Below are 16,729 nucleotides of genomic sequence, written 5' to 3' on the forward strand. Positions count from 1 at the left end.
ACAATTTCAAATAATTAAGTGTCATAATTCTCATTACTAAATAATGATATCCATTTAAATCATCTCACTTAATTTTATCAAATTAATTTAGGCTATCATCATAGTCAAAGTTAGTATAATTTCAATAAGATTTGAAATTTTAACCAACTAATTTACCATGTCAGTATCGTATTCTAATCAAAGGAATCGTCATGAAAGTTCATATACTTTTATCAAATAATTGGCATCCTTATATGCCCAATGGTTAGGAATAATTTCCTTATTTCCATCCATTCATTATTGTACTCGAGTTGGTTATAACAATATCCAATTCATCATGACCAAAGTGAAGGAATAACAACTTATATTCCAAACATTTATACATCCATTGTATAAATTTATTCCATTTATAGGAATGTTCACTTCCATATCATAAGAGATATTGCAATCTCACATAGAAGAAAATGGTCACTCACAAGTTCCCAACATGGACATTGTATAGAAACATCATATTTTTCGAGGCTAGTAGAAAAATTTCACAAACTAAAATGTTCAAAGTATGGCAGAATGTCAAGTGTAATTCCATTGGTTCAAATTATAGCAACATGTGCATTTAATTATAGTCACACAAGCCATCTGTCTTTCCAAATATTTATAGTCACACATGCCATCTGTCTTTCCAAATATTTTCAAGAAATATATTACCAGATGCATGCAGAAATCTGCACATGTTTAAGGAAAAATGCATATGCCAAGATGAAGGAAACTCTATAATTACAGTTATCTTCAAACGTCTCCATTCGTATTTTCACGTAATATTGGGTTCCCATGTACGCACCAGTTCGGATTTGATTTCCGTTTTATGATAAAATATAGCAGAATTTCAAATTGCAGTTTTTGAATAGAACCCAATTTGTTCCTTTAAGTGAGTAGTATGGTTGGCAGATTTGAAACAGAATATACAATGAAAACGAACACAAACTTCATCTTGAGATTGTTGGGGAATACACTGATTATGTGCATATCATATTCACAAAAGCATATCGTTTATTTGCGTGAAATTGAAACGTAATTTAGACTTACAAAAATAGAATTTGAGCAGCAAAACAATAATAGTTACCGAATCTGAATGCATGAATATGGATTCATTTCTTTCGATTCATGAACGAAAGCAAGTTATTTTTTGAATCAACCTCGCAGAACAAACATGTAAATGTTAATTAGTTTCTAAAATCAAACCATAATTAAGAGAAATCAGAAAATAAAGGAAGAAAGATGCAAGTGACGAATTTTTGGTCGAGGCAAATGTTTGACACTTGGTCCTTAAAATGAATTTACCTCGCATTGGTGCTAACGGTTTTCCAGCAATTATCTCCCAAGATACAATGATCACATCAAGTCATAGGAGCACACCAAATGATTTTGACCAGCGAACTCGAAAGGATTTCCCTCTCTACCATAAACATGACTTTGATGCAAGACATAATCATTTCTACAAAGTATTTTAATTAACTTGACATGAAATGAATAATATGGAATCATGGAATGAATTGAAATTCCTAAATGATTAAATCCAAACATATGGGGTTAATATATAGATGTTGAAAAGGTTTGTCTCAAAAGACACAACCTATGGAAGAGACAAAACTATTGGAATTAGTTTCTATATTTAAAGAGACACGTTTTTTGGAAAATGATAATACCAAAAGTCATAATCTTTCATATAGAAAGACACATTTTCAGTTAAATAATTTCTAGAATATTCCATAATATTCTACGCACTTTTCCAATCATTCACGTATTTAAGTTATTTAAATTTGGCTTAATTTTCCATTCACCAAATAGTACAAAATTTTCAGCAAAATTTCAACAAAGAGTCCACCAATTACCACAATTGACAGAGGAAGTCCATGACAATTTTTTGCAATCTACTGACCAATAATTTCCAATTTAGGAAGGCAATTTTCTTGTCCAAACACCTTTTCAAGAAACAAATTCCAACTTTGTTCCTCGTTAAGAAGTCGCATCTGGTGATGGGTGTTAAAAGAGTTGGCATAATTAGCCACATTTATTAGCCTGGTTGTGAATATGATTCGACTTCCATTGTTATCGTTTGGAAATAATATTTTTATTTCATCCCAAGCCTCGATACTCCAAATATCATCCACTACGATTAGATATCTCTTACGCTTTAGACTTTTGTATAGATGTTTAGCTAATTTCTCATTAGACTCTTGACGATTTTCATGAGTAAGAACAACAATATCATTTGGAAAGCCTAGAAGAACTTCCCGTACACTATAGTGTTGGGATAATGTTACCCAAGCATGAATATCAAAGTGATATGTCACAAATGAATCATCATAAACATTCACATCTAGAGTGGTCTTACCACTTTCTTCCATCCTAACAATGGGAATGATTTGGAGCTTAGATTGTTGTTCAACGCAGAGTCGATCCTCTATCTGCTTCAAATCTTCATCAAATCCCACCATGGTGGTCTGGCCACAAGGAGCAAATTTTGATGGCAAAGAAGTCCTTGGTTGCATACTATGTTCACCGTCCCCATAATCAACCTTCGCCATCTCTTCCATGATGGAATCGATTTCTCCTATTATTTTCTGCAATTTTATAGAAAGATCACTAGAAGGTCTCTTTCTGGAGAGCTTGGAGAGTATTTTTCTTGAAGGACTCTGAGTTTCTGAAAGAAAATGATAGGATGTGCGGAGTTCAATTACATCCTCCGCATGATAAGCCACGTCTATGATTTTTATCTCCAGTAATTTCGCTTCTTCGCTGCTATGTCTCTGGGTAGATTTTTTAAGGAAATCTAGTAATAAACTCAGCTTTGCAAATAAAGATCCATTTTGTCTCTTTCATCTATTGAAATACAGAATATCTTTTCATCGAGGTTTAAATATGAATTTCGACAGGGGTTGAGGATCCCATCAAGAATGTTCATAAGAGAAACAACAGCAGCATGAGCCATCTTCGATCTATCAGGCTTATAATGCCCAAAAATTGTTCAAGCAAAGATTTGAAAGTCAAGAAGCATTGTGCTTTCACTTGAAATTGATAAGCATTCACTGGCTATTACAAATTCTTATCCCAAGTTTTCCAGCAATTTTTTATGACTTTTAAGCAAAAGCTGCAACAGTTGATTAAGGCCGATAAATATATTACCAAAATTGCCCTTGTGTGGGGTAAGATTCTTACCAATTTTTAAGCAATTTTTAATGACACGACCCGTCTTGAATCACCCTATGGACCCGAAATGTGATGTACGCCGATGGTAAATACTGACTAGATGCCAGATCTACCATCAAGGCTAACTATGAGTTACTATAAAATATGGGACAAAATCAAATGTTTATGTAAAATAATGCGATGGGCCCAAAATATCTACTTCATGCTTCATCAATATGAGTTATAACACTCAACATGTCGTGTGGCTCTCATTCTGAAGTCATTAGACTCTTCCAGCTAAGAAGAATCAATTGCTACCTGTAGGAAAAATTGCAGAAAAATTATGAGTCGATAGCTTAGTGAGAATAGAAGTTCAAAAATAATTATACTTTTTCATTTTTATATTTTTATCGAAAATCGAGTTCATATCATTGAATAATTCGCTAGATAACATCATATAATTATAGCAAAAAATTTAGACATCCACATAACGTCATAAAATAGCTCAAATCATGATATAAACATAAGTTGGTAATCATACTATAATCTCATCACATCAAATATACTGGAAAAATCCACAAAAAATGCACTCTCCGACTAAAATCTATAATCTGCCCCTTAGGCTAAAACTTTCGCCACAGGCCTTTGGTCCCCTCCATGAATGAAAGCTGGTCTCAAGACCTCTAATAATCAATTTTACAACATGGCCAAGGCCCCTCTGTGAACTATATGTACATGATCAAGACTAATGTCAGGTCAAGACCCCTCTGTGTAGGATAAAATATGGCCAAGACCCCTCTATGAACTAGAAGAAGTATATAATCATGGATACTTTTCTGTTAGATCTCAATATTATATGTCTCACATACCAAATAAATCTTAATATCACATGTCTCACATACCAAATCACAAATGTGCCATAAATAATCTTTGAGATTCCACATGTATCATAATAAAAGAAATTTTCATAATAACCATATAATTCGAACACATAATTACATATAATTACACTTACTTTAATAATATACTTATTTATAAATACTTTAAAAATATTTAAGTTTTTTTCACTCACAGAACTATGTATGCAAAATCAACTTGGTTGGTAAGCTGTGTCGATATTCGAATCGCCACCTGAAATATGATATAATTTTTAAATCAAAAATTAATTATTTTAAGTAATTTTAATAATTAAATAGGCAATACCCAAACTTAATCATTTCACGTTTAAGCGATTCTAAAGTCTATTTAATCACTAAAACTAGTTCTTCTTTCATTTAACTCAATTTCATAGTTTATTATACTAAGCCGCTGCAATAAAATTGAATTTAATCTAACAACTATAAAATTAAACATAACTTTACTATAAGTAACTTTTACTTACCTTTCAAAATTGAGGAATTCAAGCCTAATAATATGGACCACTTATTTTCTAACGACGTAGGCAAACTTTCCCCCCTTCCTCTCCCCTCTTCCCTTCCTTTTCTCTCTACATCTCGATTTCTCTGTGTATATATATGTTTTTGTATGTCAATGGACTTATATATAAATAGGATTAGGATGAAATGGAGTGATCAATATTTAAAACCACCGCCTCACTTTTCCATTTTTCTTTGCTTTTCATTTTTTTTTGCTTGACAATGTTGACTTTTCTTTTTCTTTACTTTTTTTTTATTACTAAATTAAGGTATTACATTTAATGACTTTTGAAGAAAAAATCTAAACGTGACGGTTGCAAAAGTTGCCCGAGGCTGATGAAAATATTACCAAAATAATGGGGGTAAGGTTCTTATAGAGGGGTATTGATGCAGGAGGATCCGAGTCGAGTGATGCTGATTTGTTAGATAGCATGATGATGGCATTGAGATACCAAGAGATGGCAGATCGGCGCAAAGATGAAAAGTAAATCTAATTATTTCCTTAATTGTGGGAATTTGATGCGCCTTTGGTAATTTGGCCATAACTTTGGCTATGGTTATCGGAATCGCTATTATGACCCCAATCTGGAAAGCCCTCTTTGGTGCGCATGTCGTGGACACCTAGCTATGCTTAGTGGGCATCAATTTCAAGCCCAAAATCTGCTGTTTTCCTTTCCAAAATTCAATTTTAAGTTATTTTTTGCTATTTATGGTAATATTTCGTTTCCTTTTTTTCCATATGTTAGAAAACTCGAATTGAGCCAAAGTTTTGGCAACCTACTTTTACTTAATATTTTATTCTAGTATAATTTCGAGATTTTGCCATTTTTGATAATTTTCCCATAATTTCGTATTTCACAGCTATTTAACTAGGCTTGTGGGTTAATTTTGGTGATTCTGCATGATTAATAATATTGAGTTGATTTCAGAGTATTTTCTCTAGTTTTTGGGCATTTTCTGTTGTTCTTTTCTTGCGAATCATCTGCTACAATAAGCCAATAGGATAATCACTATCCTACCCGACGTTAGTTGGTATCAGAGCGTCAGCATCTTCTTGGGAGATAAATTCCATCAGTTATAATGGTTCATGGACATGGTTGTCGAGGGCAGGTTCCGATTGAGGAAGTCCTGCACTGTGATCGTAATATTCAGGATGTGATAATTGTAGATTTGCAGAGACAAGTTGCGTAGTTAACACAACGTTTGGCGGAGTAGGAGTTCGGTAATCATGATGTGGAGGGTCACGATTCTGATACCAGTTTTGAAAACCCATATCACCATCGTGCTCGAGTTTGGGAGCATCGTGGATGGGAGGATCATCATGTGGATCTCGGGTTTAGAGTGGATCTGCCCGACTTTTCTGGTACGTAGCTGGGAGAAGGATTTATTGATTGGCTGAATGAAGTGGAACAAATTTTTGAATATAAGGAGGTTCCAGATCATTTCAAAGTGAAACTGGTCACCATCAAACTCAAAGGTAAAGCATTTGCATCGAGTTGAAGCGTTCACGGGAGCGAGAGGGAAAATCCAAAATTACTGACTGGGAGAAGATGAAGAAGAAGATGAAAGGGCACTTCCTCCCTTTTGGCTATTCTCAAACCTTGTTTCAGAGGCTCTATTCACTAAGGCAATGCACAAGATCAGTCAATGATTATACTAGGAATTCTATTAGCTGGTGGCTCGGAATGATTTATCTGAGACGGAGGAACACATGGTAGCACGATATTTGGAGGGATTAAGGCAGCCCCTGCAGGATGTTCTCAGCCTTCATTCATTGTGGATAGTTTCTGAAGCATATCAGTGGGCACTTGCAGTGGAGAAACAACAGAGTAAGAGGCCAGTGGTCAGAGGTGAAGGAAGTCAGCCAGTTCGCCCTCAAGAATCTCGTCCTGCTTATCAGCCATGGCGGGACAATTCCAGCTCAAGCACTAAGTGTTTTAGATATGGTGAACAGGGGCATAGGACGACTGATTGCAGGAAGCCTATTGGTCAGAAGAATAAAAATCTTCTGATTGAGGAGGATATGATAGAGGAGTTCGAGGAAGTTGGGGAGCCCGTGTATGATGATGGTGAAGATGAGGATGTGCTATATGGAGATGGTCAGGAGACCCTGGTCGTTCGAAAGAGCTTGCTGACTCCCAAGGGCGATTCAGGGGATGATTGGTTGAGGACCAACATTTTCCACACAATCTGCACACTTGCTGATAAAGTCTACAAGCTGATAATTGATAGTGATAGTTGTGAGAATGTAGTGTCTGAGAAGGCTATCGAACAACTACAACTGAAGATGGATCGTCATCCCAAACCATACAAGTTGTCTTGGCTGAATAAAGGCAGTGAGGTAACTTTAGAAAAACGGTGCATAGTGTCTTTTTCGATTGGAAAAAAATATTTTGATAATGCTTGGTGTGATGTGGTATCAACGGATGCGTGTCATGTTTTGTTGGGACGACCTTGGCAGTATGATCACAGTGTTATCCATGATGGGTAGAAGAATACTTATTCTCTTAGCATCAAAGGAAAGAAAATTGTTTTGGCACCTCGCAGGGAAGAAAACATCCCTACCCTGGTAGTTAATAACACCAATCTACTTTCTATGTCCAGGTTCTTGGTTGAGGTTGGGCATGAAATAATAGTTTATGCTTTAATGCCTCGTGAAAATAGTGCAGCGAATGTGGATTCGGAATTACCAGCAAAAGTGTAGCAACTACTGATGGAGTTTTCTGACTTGATGCCGGAGGATCTTCCTCCAGGATTACCACCTATGAGGGATATTCAACATTAGATCGACCTTATTTCGGGGTCGAGTCTACCAAACCGACCAGCATATCACCTCAGTCCCAAGGAAGCTGAAGAGTTGCAGCGACAGGTGGTAGAATTATTGGAAAGGGGCTACATTCGTAAGAGTATGAGTCCTTGTGTAGTTCCTGCTCTACTAGTGCCGAAGAAAGATGGGTAGTGGCATATGTGCGTTGACAGCAGGGTAATTAACAGGATTACAGTGAAGTACAGGTTTCCACTTCCTCGCCTGGACGACATGTTGGATCAATTGTCCGGTTCTAAGGTTTTCTCAAAAATTGACCTTAAAAGTGGATACCACCAGATCAGAATCAGGCCTGGAGATGAGTGGAAGACCGCGTTCAAGACACATCATGGATTGTACGAGTGGATGGTCATGCCCTTTGGACTATCCAATGTATCCAGCACTTTAATGAGGTTTATGCATCAGGTTTTACGGCCTTTCATGGGGAAGTTTGAGGTAGTCTATTTTGACGACATACTTATTTATAGTTCAACATGGGAGTCACATTTTAATCATCTTCGTGCTATCTTTAATGTAATGAGGACGGAGTGCTTATTCATCAATCAGAATAAGTGTTCTTTCTTCACAACTTCTGTAACTTTTTTGGGTTTTATTGTATTTACTGATGATGTTCATGCAGATCAATCCAAAATTGAGGTAGTTTTGAATTAGCCCAAACCAAAAACTTTGCATGATGTTAGGAGTTTCCATGGATTGGCATCCTTCTATCGCCGGTTCATCAGAAACTTCAGTACCTTAATTGGTCCTATCACAGAGTGCCTCAAAGGGCGTGATTTTCAGTTGATCGAGGAGACAGAGGCTAGCTTTCGGTTGGTTAAGTACAAGATGATGGAGGCCCCAGTCTTGGCACTTCCCGATTTTGAAAAGGTATTCGAGGTAAACTGTGATGCGTCTGGAGTTGGTATTGGTGGTGTTCTGAGTTAGGAGGGGCGTTCAGTAGCCTTCTTTAGTGAGAAGCTATCGGGATTGAAGAAAAATTATTCCACTTATGACCTAGAGTTCTATGCCATAGTTCAGACTCTGAAGCATTGGCGCCATTACCTGGTACAGAGGGAGTTCATCTTTGTTACTGATCATGAGGCCTTGAAGTACATCAATGGTCAGCACAAGCTGAGTAGGCGACATGCAAAGTGGTTGGCGTACTTGCAGGAGTTTACTTTCACACTAAGGCATCAAGCAAGGAGTTTGAATCGAGTAGCAGATTCATTGAGCCGTCGCACATTACTCTTCACCACCATGAGCACCATGATTGTCCGATTTGAGGCATTTCCTGATATGTATGTTGCAGATCCTTCATTTGGGAAGATAATTCGGGAGGCAACTGATAACCATCGACATGATTTTATTTTACATAATGGTTACCTGTTTCATGGATTGCAGTTGTGCATTCTAGATTGTTCACTAAGGCAACAGATTATTAGTGAACTTTATAAAGAAGGACATTTTGGGTGAGACACGACATTGGCATTGGTCTCTTCTGATTATTACTGGCCCAAGTTGAGCAGTGATGTGGCGCATTATATGGAGTGGTGTTATGTGTGTCAACGGTCTAAAGTGGCTCTTACTAATGCTGGATTGTACACACCATTACCCGTACTTGAAACTCCTTGGTTTGATGTCAGTATGGATTTTGTCTTGGGCTTACCTCGTACACAACGGGCGATGGATTCCATTCTTGTTGTGGTTGACAGATTTTCAAAGATGGCTCATTTTGTAGCTTGCCAGAAGATAATTGATGCTACTCAGATTGCTCATCTTTGTTTTAGAGAGATTGTGCGTTTACATGGTGTTCCACATTCAATTACTTCTGACCGTGACACTAAGTTTATGAGTTATTTCTGGAGGAGTTTGTGGGGAAAACTTGGGACGAAGTTGAATTTTAGCAGTGCATACCATCCCCAAACAGATGGCCAGACTGAGGTGGTGAATTGGAGTTTGGGAAATCTTTTGAGAAGCTTGGTAGGGACTAAACCAAAGCACTGGGATTTGCCATTACCTCAAGTAGAGTTCGCTTATAATCGGTCGAAGTATAGAACCACCGGATTGAGTCCTTTTGAAATTATCTATGGTCGGAACCCATCCGGGGTACTTGATTTGGCTCCAATTCCACGTGTGGGTCGCTTTAATAACAAAGCGGATGAGATGACTGACTATCTTCGGGGTATCCATGAGCAGGTGAAGTTGTCCATACAAGATAGTAATACTAAGTACAAAGCTCAGGCAGATAGTCATCGACGCCAAGTGTCGTTTGATGTTGGTGATTTTGTTTGGGCAGTATTAACTCGCGATCATTTTCTAGCTGGGGAATACAATAAGTTAAAGGAGCGGAAGATTGGACCTTGTGAAGTGCTACAGAAGATCAATGATAATGCTTACAGGTTGCGCCTCCCTAACCATTTGAAGACCTTTGACGTCTTCAATGTGAAACACCTAAGCCCTTGTTTTGTGGAGTCCGATGAAGTTTCTGGGAACTCGAGGGCGAGTTCTTTCCAACTCGGGGCGATTGATGCAAGAGGATCCAAGTCGAGTGATGATGATTTGTCAGATAGCACGATGAATACCACGAGATGGCAGATCGGCACAAAGATGGAAAGTGAATCACAATTATTTCCTTGATTAGGGGAATTTGATGCGCCTTTGGTAATTTGGCCATAACTTTGGCTACGGTTATCGGAATCGCTATTATGACCCCAATCCGAAAAGTTCTCTTCGGCGCGCACGTCGTGGCCATAGCTATGCTCGATGGGCATCAATTTCGAGCCTAAAACGCTATTTTCCTTGCCAAAATTCAATTTTAAGTTATTTTTTGCTATTTATGGTAATATTTCGTTTCCTTTTTTTCCATATGTTAAAAAACTCAAATTGAGCCAAATTTTTGGCAATCTACTTCTTTTACTTAATATTTTATTCTGGTATAATTTCGAGATTTTGCTATTTTTGGTAATTTTCCCATATTTTCGTAGTTCGCAGCTATTTAACCCGACTTGTGGGTTAATTTTTGTGATTCTGCATTATTAATAATATTGAGTTAATTTCAGAGTATTTTCTCTGGGTTTTTGGCATTTTCTGTCGTTTCTTTCTTGCGAATCATCTGCCACAACAAGCCAATAGGATAATCACTATCCTACCCAGCGTCAGGTATCATTGTGATAGTCAAAAATTGTGGTTGTACGGGTCTGTGTGCTGTATAACAGGTCAATTTTGGCTTAAAATTCCTAAAAGATGGCCCCAAACAGGCGCTTAATGGATAGAGCAAATGGTTCACAATTTCATGGGGATCCCTCCCTTTCCCAAGTTTCCAAACTGCTCCCTTGAGCTTTATTCTGTAAGATTTCCCCAGCTAAAAAGTCAATATATGGAAAAGTGGGATGTTTTTGAAATCGTCAAAAAGTTCGAGGTTTTGGCATTCTATTGGAATTGTCCCTTTTTTTCTTGAAAAGACATTTCATCTAAATTTTTAATTAAAGACAAATGTAAAATAGAAAAAAAGATGTTTACTAATCTTTTTTTTTTTAGGTAGTTGTATTTGCTAATATTATTTTTTTTGGCTGTAGAAGAAAGACAGAAAAAAAGAAAGAGGGAGAAAGAAACGAGAGTAATGATCTATGAGCAAGAGTACTTTTTAATGAGGCCAAGTCATACTTACCATTTTTCACTTTGACCAAATTTTTTTTGTCATTCACCACAATGACCTCTTAATGTGTAAAAGACAAAATTACTCTTATGTTGTCACACAATTATAAAAAATGGTAATGTTTAAAAGACTATTATACCCTTTTAAGTTATAAAGAATTCCAAACACTTCCCACACAAAATTTCAAAATCAAATCACTTTTTTTATTTGTTTACTCCAACACAGACAAAAATCGTTTTATTTTTCATTTGCTTCAATCTTGAAATCTCATAAATTTATCAAAGGCTCAGCAAAAAAATATTATTTCTAGATAGCACTTCAAATCAGTAAGTATATTTATATATTATTAATTTCATTTTTTTTGAATTAGTAACTTATTTTAGTCGTTAAAACTTATTTTTTACATAGGCAAATAAATTTTTACAATCTTAGATTGATCTATAATTTTTTAAGCAACATTGGAAAAAAAATTCATTTGAACAAGACCCGACAGTCGGCCCGCCGCCTAGGGCGGCATTGCCCAACGACGGGCTGGATCTAGCTGGATAGGCCAACTGTTGGTCCGAATAGATTTTAAAGTCCTTTTTAATCTCCTAATAATTATATTTTTAACAAATTATATTTCATAATGCAGATATGTAATCAGTTGTAGTCCCGTTTTGTTACTTTAGTGAATTTGAAATGAACAAAAATGATCGATGGGTGTATAAATGGGCGTGCAAAAGACATGGTGTCACTACAATTGTGATAAAATCGAGTACATCGTATACATAATTATACCACGATTTACAAAATGAGCTCAACGTAGATCTCTCTTAGTACGACATGAATTTGAGATTTTTGTTCAGCGAGAATACGCCCATTTCAATTCCACCTATAATGGTTACTTCCGAAATTGAGATGAAGGTTCTAATTGAATTGAACCAAAATCGTACAACTCGTATTTGTGTAACTTTAGTTAAAAAAAATGTCCCTGAGAATGAGCACGAAGATTCTGACGAAGAGGATCGTAATGTGAATGATTTTTGGGACACGATGGAGATAGTTCATGAGGATTATGTGACTATTCCCCAAACAGTTGTGCCTCACCATAACGTCACTGTTAAGCATAGAATTCTCTCAATAGTTCAAGACAACGAGAATGAAAATAAATTTACAAATGAAGATTTGATGGCATTATCCCATCAAAGACATGAGTCGGGTGGGAGATCACAGGCTGGAACGAGTACACGGTTATCTAATTGTTTGCATATAGTTCTTGACGATGAAGATTTGTACGTCGAGTATCTATTTGAAACAAAGAAAGAATTGCAAAAAGTTGTGCACCGAATTGCTTTAAAACACAACTATGAGTTTAAAGTAAAGAAATAAAATAAGTCGACATACACAGTTATCTGCATTGATGACAGTTGCCATTGGCATTTGCGAGCGACGAAGATGGACTCGAATAATTTTTTTGTAGTTCTTAAATATACACGGGAACATACATGCGAAGTTGGCATTCGTCGAAATAATCACAAGCATGCTAGAAACATGGTTCATTGGTTGACAAATAATGCAAAAGGTTCAGGATTCACAATCAATCTATATACTTGCAGACATCATTAATGACATTCCTCGAGAATATAGGGTGGTTATGAGCTATCAGAAGGTCTGAAAAGCTAAGGATTGCACATTAGATGACTTAATGGGTTTGGTTGAGAACAGTTATGCTAAATTGGTCAGGTATTGCTATAACATGGAGAAAACTAATTCTGGATCGGCATTTTTTATTGAGACGGATGGAGAAAATCGCTTCAGGTATTTCTTCATGGCCATTGGACAATACACTTGAGGATTTCGAAATGTGATGCGACCCCTAATTCTAGTCAACGGTACATCCTTAAGACTAGATACGACGGCAAGTTGATTATTATAACATGTTAAGATGCCAACATCCAAATTATTCTATTGCATTTGACATATTCGATAGAGAGAATGATCTAGCGATGGTTGGCGGTCAATAATAAATGATATCACCAAAGTCTTTCCCAAGGTACATCACGGTTATTGTATGCACCATATACAAGGCAACCTAAAGACTAAGTATCGGGACAATGGAGTCCTTGCATTATTTAGGAGAGCTGCAGAGGGTTACAGTTTTGAAGAGTTTGATAAGTTTCTGGTCAATATAGAAAGTAAATCATATGCTGCATGGAAGTATCTAACAGAGATGGGGATCAAACATTGGGCACGATCACATTTTTTAGAACTTTGATACAATATGATTATGTCGAACAATGTGGAATCGCTCAATACATTGTTCAAGAAGGATCTAGAGTTACTAATTCTCACAATAATTGAACACATTCATAACAAGCTACAACAGTGGTTTCATGATCAACGTAAGGAATCACAGAGTTGCACAAGTGTGCTAACCCCGGCTCAGGAAAATAAACTCTTTAGGACTTTGAAGGTGGCGTGAAAGGTATGTGTGGAACCACTGGAAAATTTCGCTTCTCCGTCACATGTGGACGTAATATCGGATATATTATGGACTTGAATGATAACATGTGCACATCTAGTCAGTTCAGTTGGAAAGTTTTCCATGTACACATGCAGTGGCAATGACTATGCATAGAGGATTTCCAACACAAATCTTATGCAGTTATTGTTACATGGCAGGTTGTTGGAGAGCATCGTATGTCGAAACGATATTTCATGTACCAAATGAAGTAGAATGGAAAGTTTCTGACCACATTCTCTCACTTAATAATTTGCTGCCACCCAGAGTCAGACCACATACTCCTAGACATAGATGCACATCTAGAATACCATCTACTGGAGAATTTCTCAACTTCGTAAGTGTGGCAGATGCGGAGCGACAAGACATGCTCGCCAATTTTGTACAAGTCAGATTCCCTTACATAACAACTGCTCGGATGTGTGATGCAACACCTCAGCTCCGTATTTACTATTTTCACATGGACATCTAAATTTGTCATTGGTCATTCAGTAGAATAGTTTATTATTTAATAATTTTTTGTGTTCGAGCGTTTGAAGTACCATGTTAAATTTAAATTCATAGTTTGAAATTATGATAGGTCAAGATTTTTATATAATTTTTACAATACTTACAATTATCATATAATCACTTTAAGTATTCAGTATATAATGTTTCAGAATAATAGTGACAATAGTTTGAATAATAGTAACTACTATATTTATTTTCACTATTTATTTAATATATAATTTAGTTTTTATTTAAATATTTCATTAATTATTTTAATTGTTTGCTTATATTATTTACTTAATGTTTAATTAGTTATTTTATATTTAATTAATTATTTTAATTATTTAAAAAACTCAATGTATAAATTTACATAAATTTGACAATATTTTCAATTATCTCTTAATTAAAAAAATCAACGAATAACATTTACATAAATTTGACAATATTTACAATTACTTCATAATTACAAAAAATCAATGTATAATATTTATATAAATTTGACAATATTTACAATTACATCATAATTACAAAAAAACAACATATACAATATTTATGGACCACAGTTGTATTCATACAAATCGCAGACTAACTTCAAGCTTTACATATCTATCCAAGATTGATTTATTGTATCAACCTTGTGACCAATACTAAAAAATTCTATATACTTTACTGCGAATATACCGCTATCGCCCCTACAAATAAATAATAATATATTAGTTCAAGCCATATAGTTAAAAAATAAGTTTTCGAATTAAAAACTGGTAAATCCTTACGATCCTCCTAGTCTCACCGTCATCATGTCCTGCAAAATGGCTAATTTGTCATCTACTCGAATCATCGCATATCTAGCCATATGGGGACAATAATAGCCATCAGCTCCAGTGTGAGTTTGCGATCACTAGAACATTTAAGTTTGTACAATCCGTCCATGGCTTTCCATACGTCAGCTTTAGCTCAATGACCTACTCCAGCATGTACTGGGTCACCACATATCCATTCCCTAGAGTAGGAGCAAGCCATGCTCAATATCAATTGCACGTGTATACCCAGAGCTCAAGATGATTTGGCCAGGAACGTCAAAAGATCTTGGGTGTCTCCAAGCTCGGTCGCGCAACATTTTCAAGGCCATGCCAATGTGCTGAACTAAAAACACCGGTAAAAAAAGAGAGAGATGGTCGTTTAATTCAATAAAACAACAAATTATATAAACATAATAAATAACAATGAGAATGAGAATGAGAATGAGAATACACTTACATCATTAGCGAGCTAACCTGACTTCCTCTATACATCTTCGAACCACTTTTTAGCGTTCGAAATCGTCTTTTCCCGATCTGGTACCTATCACTAAAAAAAGCGAAATGTTATAAAAAGGGTAGATGATCTCATATATACTTCAGTAAAATCATAAAAATACTTACTCGGGCTTAAGGGATTTGAAGCATTCATCGAACATTTTGTGCTTCATCGAGTCGACCTCACGGAAAAGATTAGGGAATGTCCCATCCACGAACGTCCTTTTCTTTGCCTCAACCGTGAAGGAGGAGACGATGTACTATGACAGCAATCTTGACATCTTACTGACCACCAGCTTCGGCACGTTAGCAGCATTCTTCTTCTCCTTCCTCACCTTTGTCACCCCCTCAGACACAATGATGACATTATCAGTTGTGTCTAACGTCCTCTCTTCCTTCGTCACTTTTCACCTCCGCCACCCCTTCGCTACCTCTTATACCATCTTCATCGTCTCCATCGGGGCCACACCCTCTGCCATCTCTATCAAGGCCACACCCTTCGTCGTATATGAAAAAATGACTCGAATGTAGCATCCGATGGCCACAACGAATCATCATAGCCCATATCACCATCACCCCATCGTCCATGAAAACCACCAGTTCCTCCATCTCGAGAACCGCCAATCTCTCCATCCCGAGAACTGCCAATCCCTCCGTCATCCCCTCCATCCCAAAAGCTAACAATCCCTCACAAGCCTGCTATATCGCCTCATATTGTTGCAACCTCACCATGAAAGTCTCCTAACCCGGCTCATAGCATCGGGACATCATCTCGTAACTTCGCCATGTTGCCTCTCATCTCCCTCGTAAATGCTGTCAAGAGTTCGAACAAATCATCTGTCGAAGCATGGTGACTAGGTACAGGAGGTGATCTCCTCAATGGAGGTGGTATCTTCGATGAAGGTGATCCCCTTGACAGAGGTAATACTGGATGGCCCTTCTAAAAAAATAAATATTACAAATAAATAATTTAATTAAAAAAATCAAAACGACAATCAACAAATTATATTCAATTAACATACTCTATTTCGATCCACGCCTGACTCAGGCATTTGATCGTCTAGTGTAGCTAGTACGGACAGTCCATGGAGATAACTCTAACCCTCCTCCTTGATTGACGGTATTAACTCGATGAGGACTTCAAACTAGCATATTGACATTTCACCGAGTTAATGATTATGTATAAACATTTTAGAAGGATGTACAATATAAATCACAAATGTGTAATATGTACATTAGGATTGTCGAGGAGAGCTGATAGTTGCTTGGCAAGTAGCTTATCTTGTGCTCGCCAGTGATGCATCTGAAGGTAGCATACCTCTCATCTCCTCGTATATCGACTGGCCAAGATGGAAACAATCTCGTACATCTATATTTGCAATAATTACAATTATTATATATAGA

General features: G+C 36.6%; 2 protein-coding genes across 2 annotated transcripts; one reads left to right on the forward strand and one right to left on the reverse strand.

Moving 5' to 3' along the window:
• Window positions 1-1,907: 1,907 nt before the first annotated feature.
• Window positions 1,908-2,968, reverse strand: LOC111378865 (putative late blight resistance protein homolog R1A-3). Its single transcript, XM_023002150.1, has 2 exons — window positions 2,872-2,968; window positions 1,908-2,809 (listed from the first exon to the last, which is right to left on the reverse strand). The coding sequence occupies exons 1-2, from the start codon at window positions 2,966-2,968 to the stop codon at window positions 1,908-1,910; spliced, it is 999 nt and encodes a 332-aa protein (XP_022857918.1).
• Window positions 2,969-7,545: 4,577 nt separating this feature from the next.
• On the forward strand, window positions 7,546-8,856 carry LOC111378866. The gene is made up of 4 exons (XM_023002151.1): window positions 7,546-7,917; window positions 8,024-8,040; window positions 8,127-8,271; window positions 8,329-8,856. Exons 1-4 carry the CDS (start codon window positions 7,546-7,548, stop codon window positions 8,854-8,856), a joined length of 1,062 nt encoding a protein of 353 aa, XP_022857919.1.
• The last annotated feature ends 7,873 nt before the right edge of the window (window positions 8,857-16,729 follow it).

Source organism: Olea europaea, unplaced genomic scaffold (assembly GCF_002742605.1).
Source record: "Olea europaea var. sylvestris unplaced genomic scaffold, O_europaea_v1 scaffold1888, whole genome shotgun sequence".
In the NCBI taxonomy this organism is placed as follows: domain Eukaryota; kingdom Viridiplantae; phylum Streptophyta; class Magnoliopsida; order Lamiales; family Oleaceae; genus Olea; species Olea europaea.